General features: G+C 34.9%; 1 protein-coding gene and 1 pseudogene across 1 annotated transcript; both read right to left on the bottom strand.

Annotated features, from left to right (window-relative positions):
- Positions 1–525: 525 nt before the first annotated feature.
- Positions 526–6,364, bottom strand: LOC145765058 (box C/D snoRNA protein 1-like). The gene is made up of 9 exons (XM_082576799.1): positions 5,966–6,364; positions 5,429–5,494; positions 5,215–5,321; positions 4,700–4,782; positions 4,473–4,576; positions 3,822–3,890; positions 3,333–3,413; positions 2,916–2,990; positions 526–1,981 (listed from the first exon to the last, which is right to left on the bottom strand). The coding sequence occupies exons 1-9, from the start codon at positions 6,349–6,351 to the stop codon at positions 1,852–1,854; spliced, it is 1,101 nt and encodes a 366-aa protein (XP_082432925.1). The 5' UTR covers positions 6,352–6,364; the 3' UTR covers positions 526–1,851.
- Positions 6,365–6,441: 77 nt separating this feature from the next.
- On the bottom strand, positions 6,442–7,386 carry LOC145765059 (26S proteasome complex subunit SEM1 pseudogene; annotated as a pseudogene).
- Positions 7,387–7,705: the final 319 nt, after the last annotated feature.

Genomic DNA, 7,705 nt, shown 5'->3' with positions numbered 1-7,705 from the left:
ACTGGGCAACATGCCAGCTGCTGAGATTTGACACTACTTTCCACTGGAACATGAGAGTGAGCAAAACGCCAGCATTTAGTGTTGAAAGTTGACTTTGAAAAAACTTGGTATCTGCATTTCAATCTCACCTCTAATGCGCTAATGTTGTTCATAGTAAGCGTAACTTTACTATGATGACCGAGCTAACAGCTGGACAATGAACCGTCAATCAAAAACTGATGACTCGTTCAAAGCTATCGGAAAAATCACCAATGGATCAAAACCAAACCGTCAACACCTTCGAAAAGCCTGAAAACTTCAAAGCGTAAACTTGATCTTTCATTGAAGAATATCAGTTCTACGGACTTGCATATATGAAGAGCGTAGGCTATCTTTCATATCAATTCAGCATTTCTTGATATTGGCAACAACAATAGCCTGCCCTACCTTGACCACATGGCTTGGGTAAAAACAAAGGTAGAGAAAGTACTCACAAAAAAGCAGATTTTCTGAAAAATTTATGAACACCAACCAAAAACTGTCCCGTTAACGGCAAACAAACCGTATTAATTTTATTGCACACAGACTAACTTATAGCTTTGCGAAGCAGTTTATTTGCAGGCAAGAAATCAAAGCTATCAATATGTTGCACCGGCTTTGCACATTACAACAGTTTTGCTGAGCAGTGTCGGCATACACAGATTGCAATAAAAGTATGATTGATGAAGAAGCAAAATATGACTTAGTTAGGGTCTGTTGAAATACACAATGACGCCCCTGAGGGTATGGTATCAGAACCGTCACCGTCATATTACGTTTACACATTTTCACAAAAAAATATTTCAGCAGTTCCTCACGCGTTTTTTAAAGTGTTTCAAATTTGACAAGTAGGCTACCGAAATTCTTACAAAAAAACAAAAACAAATGATTGATTTTGTTTGGAGAACTGTAGTTTGGCTACCTCACTTCAATGAATGGAAAATGTCGAACAAAACGTAGGCAATGTCGCGAACGCAGTATGAGTTCTGAGGCCGATGGAAGAGTTACATTAACTTTGAACTGCTGGCAATTGAATTGCGCCTATTCAATTTGTCTCCTAACTCATCATAATACAATCTGCCTTTGAACCAAGAAATCAACAAGCATGTAAGTGACCCTTACAAACTTGAAAAAGCAGCTTAGCAACACAACAGTACTGTCTGCGTGCAGTATTTGACAACAGACGAAATTTCGATTGATGACAGGCTTCTTCACGACATCTAGCTACAAATAGCAGAAAAACATACATCCGCTAGAAGGTGCGGATGTATCAAGCACGAGTCAATTGTGAATCCAGCAAACAAGGGTCCATGAAAAACAGAGGTTCGCAACCTGGTGTGTCGTGATCACCCTTTGACGGCTTTCTAATGCCATCAGTCATTCCCAATAAAACTTTTTGTGCGTTTACCATGCAGGTTACCTTATATTCTTTGGTTAATTTGCTTTTCATTAACCCGTTCAGATGAAAGTTAAGCCCCAAAGTATAAAATATTAATACATACACCTGCTTTAAAACGTATCTTTAATTGAAAAGCTATTATTGAAGTGAACAACTACATGGCACCCATACTTAACGTCAACTGAGCGAAGCACCGAAACGCAACGCTGAAATTTTTTTGTGTATTGCAACACTGTAGTTGCAACCAGGGTTGCGATGTCGGAGAGATTTTGGCGAGTCTGGAGAGTGGGAGTCGTATGTTTCTCCCGACTCCACAGCACTGGCTACAACGATGCTTAAATGCGGAGATGGCTTGTTAAAAAATGGTATTCTTGTAAAATTGTCCAATTGCAAGCAACCTTCGATCAAGACACGGCACTTCCGAGCAATGATTGTCAGACAAACAAGGAACATTCAAAAATATCAGATTGGTCAGAAAGAGCAACGAAAATACGAGGGTATTCAATGATTGTCTTATCGCGCAAGTTCTCGCGAAGTCCCTTGCTCCCGTCCAACTTATAATATCTGAAAATACACGCACGTATGAGCAGTGAATTTCTCAAAATACTTGATTTTCACCACCAATGGTGCGGAAATGATTCATTAGATGCAAGTTTCATGATAAACTCATTTTGTCGCAGCACCAATGCACATCAGAGTTGGATCAATGACAATTGTAATTGTACAATGTACAATTGTAACAATTGTAATTAAATCTAATGAATCACACATTTTCATGTAATTGTAATTGAGACATTTTATTGTTGTGTAATTGTAATTTAAATAAAATTGGTGCAAATTACAATTACATTTGGTAAGTTGCACGCATGATATCAGCAGCTACTTTTGTTGAGCCGCTAGTTCGGGTTCAAAAGGAGCTTTTGCATTTCAACCTAATCTTTATCAAATGCAATTCTACTTGTCTTTGATAAAAACAAACTGTGAAAAATCATCCATGAAGTTCATGAACATAAATGTTGAAACATTTAATTTTTAAAATTGAAACGTGTAATAATTCCATTGAGGCAATTGTAATTTGAGAATTTCAGAACAATGTAATAAAATATTTTGAAGGTGTAATTGTAATCGGAATGTAATTGAATAGAAAATTGCGTAATTGATCCAATTCTGAAACACATCAATAATTACTGCCATGGATGAGCTACGTGTAAAAAAGATTTATTAACACAAAATATAAAGCTTGAAAAAGGTCTTTTGTGTCACTACTATAAACATAATTTTAGCCAAATTTATTCAAAAATAATTTTTCTGAGGATGCACTTGGAATAGCATTGTAGCAACTATTTCTAGATACTGATCATGTGTTGCTTGTTTTGTGTCGACGTGCATCAAAACGAATAAGGAAATAAACCAACTTTAAAAGAATATTCTGATCAATTCATAACCAAAAATGGAAAATCTTTATTGGCTTTGCGCACAGATGACAAACATTACCCACCTGACGTCATTCGCGGGCATTTTTTCTTTCTTCATGTAAAAGTTCAAATCCTTTTTTCCAGAATATTCGTTCAATCTACCAACAAAAGTTGTGGCGTCATGAAAAACAACAAAAAGTTGCAGACATACTTAAAATAACTATCGAAGAAAACTCCAAAGATATCTAAAATAGCTCACTGGATGGGAACTGTAAAGAGGTATTACACGACTTGCCTGTCTAGCTTAGGCGCACTGTGGGGTTAATCGGGGGATAACTGAACACCTCCAACAACATAATTAGGAAGGAAGCGAACTCGTAGCCCAACAGGTTAACACTGCACGTTTCAACACCTTACAACATTCAACCGTGAATAAGTCCCTTCAAAAATAACTCAAAGCAATATGTCCTGGTTTTTTTCTGGGTTACGTAAAATTTTACCTTGGATCGTAAAAATCATTGCCAACTTCGGCAAGTGTGAACTTGCTAGCTCCTTCCAACAGCGCAGTAGTGTCAGGAAATCTGGAAACAATGACAATGTCACGGTTTGTCTGATTTACAAACTCGCGCGGACTGCTATGCAAGAAGCACTTTTGTGTAGCCTTAGTCACTTTATTAAATACAGTTTACAACATCAATCAAGTCAAAATTAGACGGACATTGAAAGAAAACCAATTATAATTAATACAAGAAAACTTGAAGCACCTTGCTTGGCCATATCTTTTGCAGCCAAGTTTACATAGAACCAACGTGGATGTAACAGCATTTAAATGTTTCCGCTAACATCGCAACAATCAGATATAAAAACCTTCTCAAAAGTTTTTTTAGCATTTAAAACTGCATTTTACAATAAGTAAGGAAGCATAGAAGGCAACTTGGTTTATACAAAGCTTTTTGAATAATTGAGTTCAATGTTTATCACCATTTTACCTTTTCTGGGGAATGACAAGCTTGCAATTAGTAAACACCCACTCGATATGCCAAAGAAACTGTTGAGTTCTGAAAAAGGTTTAAAAAAATATTTGAGAGGCATGTCCTCTTTGGTGTACGGTCGTTTGGTCGACAGGACGTTTGGTCGACAAGACATTTGGTCGACAGGACGTTAGGTCGACAGAACGATTCATTTTAGGGTTAGGGTTAAGGTTAGTTAACTAACCCTAACCCTAAAATGAATCGTTCTGTCGACCAAACGTTCTGTCGACCATATGACCGGGTACCGTCCTCTTTAGAGTTCTCTAAATATTTATTTCCTACTGTCGAACAAGATCATAAAAAACATCTCAAATATCAGGGTTTAAACATGTTAAAAATGCTTAGTTTAATGACAAGAATTATACCCTAAAAACGTCTCTCTTAAACGTACAGTCGTACATTAGCCAGCCGTAAACAATCATACATATAGCCTGCCCAGCAATACAAACTGTATGCAATTTTTTTCCAAATTAATACATTGAACAAACACAACTAGAGGTGCTAAAAGGTAATAAAAACACAGAAATTGAGTAAACTTATGGTTAAACTAGATGAACCATTAGCAGGAAGGAAAAGTTCAAACATGGAATGAGTTGATGAAATACCAACCTGATATTATAAAATGTGCTGTTTTCCTTTCTTCTCTTAAAAGATTTGGGAAGTTGCAGTAAACGTATGTTCATATTTGCTGCTTTTTTCACTTGTAACTTCATCTTAAAAATAACAGTCAAGTGAAAAATACGTAAACTACTCTGTCTATCTACCCGATTGCAGCAAGGTTGTGCGCATACTTTAATGAAAATTGAACCACTCATATACAAAGTAGCTCCACTTACCCAAGTGGTCTTGTATGGATGAGGTGGTTTATTTCTGCTATTGGCACAAACACATCCGTTGACTTCTTCCAATAATCTGTAGTCTGAAAGGCATTTACACTTTTACAATCGGCGCCCTATAGTATAAACTTGTACGGTGTAAAATTTTAGATCCTGAACTGTGCAAGTCATAGGCAGAAAAGGTTTAGATACAAATTGTGTGTAGCTGTAAAAAAAATGTTATTCATATTTCTTTTATTGCCTTCTGCTTTATAATTGTTTTATTTAGAAAAATATATATACCGTGCACTCTGTCTAGTTCAACATTCAACTGTTTTAAACTGAGCTTATACAACATTAAATAAATGTAGTAATGTACAATACTATTTGACTGTGAAAAAGTTAAAAACTAAAAAAAAAACACTGTCTTACACAAAACAATGGGTTTAAAATGAAGTGCAGTATGTGATTAGAAAATATATTTATATAGGCACACATTCCAAAAAGAAATATTTCTTATCCTTTAACAAACTGACCGCTCATGAAATGCGACTCCTTGAAATTTTCCTTTGCTACATATTCTGTTTTGTTCCTTTTACCATTACATTCCATGACTTGTTTATGATGCTTTACACAAGGCACACTGCAATAAAATACAATTTATAACTTAAAACTCCATTTTTTTCAACAAAAGCAAACTTAGCTTTGTTGAAAACAACAGCAACATTCTTTCTTCAACAATGATTTCACCTGCATGTCTTTGTGGAACACCGTGGGCATTTGTATTTGGCTTTCTCCTTTTTGCAACTCCAACATCTAAGTAATGATAAGTAATATTCTAATTAGCAAAATTGGTCCTTGTCCATTGATTCAATGTGTGCAGAAGTTCAATCAATGCAAAAAGAAGCGAATAGCTAAGAAAAAACAGGTACAATGCAGTAAGATGTGCTAAAGCCTTGTGCATATTAAAATACATTTTGCCTTGAAGCAGAACTGTAGCACTTTACGTCATTTCAATCTTTAACGTAAAAAACTTTGAATACACATGTCAGGTCAAAACTGATCAGAACTCATGGAAGAACAGTAGGCTACAATATTAAGTGTGCCAAGTGAATGCAACTGTATGTACAATAAATAAGTCACTGCAAAACCAGTTAATGGTCAGTCGAGTAAGAACGGGATTTTTTATCTATCAGCAGTTGAGACACGAACACGAAGTTATTTATTGTTGGTGTTTATCTATTTGCAGTTGATAAGTACCGTACCATATTTATAAAATTTACTTACAACATTAATGATAGTTGCAAAGAAGTGGCATCTGGTTTATCATCAAAAGTATTTAAACTGTTTGATTCTGTAGAATCTACACCGGCTGTCTGGTTATTGCATTCCAATGGAGGTACAGACGAAGGACTTTTATTTGTAGAAAGTTCAGTATTCATAGTGTCTGCATTAATATTTCCAACAGTATCGGTAAGTTCATTGTCAGAAACAATGATACGATCGTCAGCTGTGATTGACTTAACACGCAAACATGATTCATTTGTTGTACAACTGTCACTCTGTATGTCTGGATTAGTAAGAACAGTTAAAGAACCATCAAGCTTTTTAGCTTCATTGTGTCCACCCTTTCGACTCAAATCATTTTGCATAGGCTCAAGGTGTACCTCCATTGCACCTCAAGTTACAACAATTTTTGAAGCAATGATTTAATTCTGAAGAGCCATTACAAAAACTTCTCACTTTGCTGCAATGAAACACAATTCTACATCAAAATATTACAGTATACATATTTATCAAATGCTAAGATTTCAAATTTACACACCGTAAAGTTCATGTTACATAACTTCAATATCAACTGCAGTAAAGCGTTATCGCTGAAGCTATCAAACAGGTGCAGTAATTGATCCATAAATACATTTGATAATGTTAATATTTACAACAGAGATTTTTCAGAAGACATTTTAAGCAACGATAAGTATTTTATAAGTTGAGTCCAACTGTTATGACAAACACTGGCATTGTGAATATAAAGACTAAGCTTCCCTTTATCTGACATTTTGCATTAAAACTGCAACAAGTAGCCCATAGCTACTTTTGTTATCATGGCATGAACCTCTAGCTATGCCATCACCAAAGTTGCAGATCCAATAGAAATGAACTTGATGATATTACTGTAAAAAGCTTTACAAAGCACACAACTGAATAATATGAATGAATGACCAACTGCTTAAAAATATCAGCAAAATGTTAACAAATGTAATGCAAACAAATTGCACAAATTTCACTATTTGCTGGGCTAAGTTTCCTTGATTTAATACAAAAACATCAATTTACGTCAAATAAAAAATATCGCACAAAACCAATTTAGTTGGGATAAGAGTGGTACTGCTCATTCGATATTATCAAGACAAGTTTGTCAGTTTGACTGTTCTAAAACAGCTTTGAGTTGATTTGAAAAATCATCTTCAATATTATCATCATCCCACTTTTCTTCCCAAAATATCTCAGGTTCTTGATCCTCTTCATCCCATTCTTCAGCTGGAAACTCTTCAAACTCATCGTCTTCTTCCAGTGATCCAAGATCACTTTCTTTTTTAATGACGGCTTCCTTTGATTTTTCAGCCATTTGGAAAATTATCTAAACTTGAATGACCTACAAATACCAAAATAGTCTGCAGTTTTTAAATAAAATGTAGTGGTAATCAAAATCTGGAAATCAAAAATGTTAGGTCATAAAATTGATATTTTATTAGATAAATCCAAGTCAGTTAAAAAAATTAGTTGAAACGAATAAAACTTTCTTCATAAATGATAAATGAAACATACATATTTCTTCACTCAAAAACTTAACACTTCCAAAGCACAGCAAAATATTTTATAGGCTGTGGCTATATTTACAGTATATATTGTAATAATAGCCTCAATAGTGTTGCCAGATAAGGAATTCTGCCCTAATTTGAGAAAAGTTTAAAGCTGTTGAAAACAAAAACTAATATTTTAGAATTTTTGTTAGTCCTGGACAAA

This window comes from Aplidium turbinatum, chromosome 2, assembly GCF_918807975.1.
Source record: "Aplidium turbinatum chromosome 2, kaAplTurb1.1, whole genome shotgun sequence".
Lineage (NCBI taxonomy): Eukaryota > Metazoa > Chordata > Ascidiacea > Aplousobranchia > Polyclinidae > Aplidium > Aplidium turbinatum.
This window is presented reverse-complemented; position numbering and strand designations above follow the sequence as displayed.

Bases quoted from the DNA above. Each gene is read 5' to 3' on its own strand.
- LOC145765058 (XM_082576799.1), bottom strand. From the start codon at position 6,351: ATGGAGGTACACCTTGAGCCTATGCAAAATGATTTGAGTCGAAAGGGT. The intron at 5,495-5,965 runs GTAAGTAAATTT...ATCATTACTTAG, and splicing joins TTGCAACTATCATTAATGTT to ATGTTGGAGTTGCAAAAAGG. The intron at 2,991-3,332 runs GTAAAATTTTAC...TTTTGTTGGTAG, and splicing joins AATGATTTTTACGATCCAAG to ATTGAACGAATATTCTGGAA.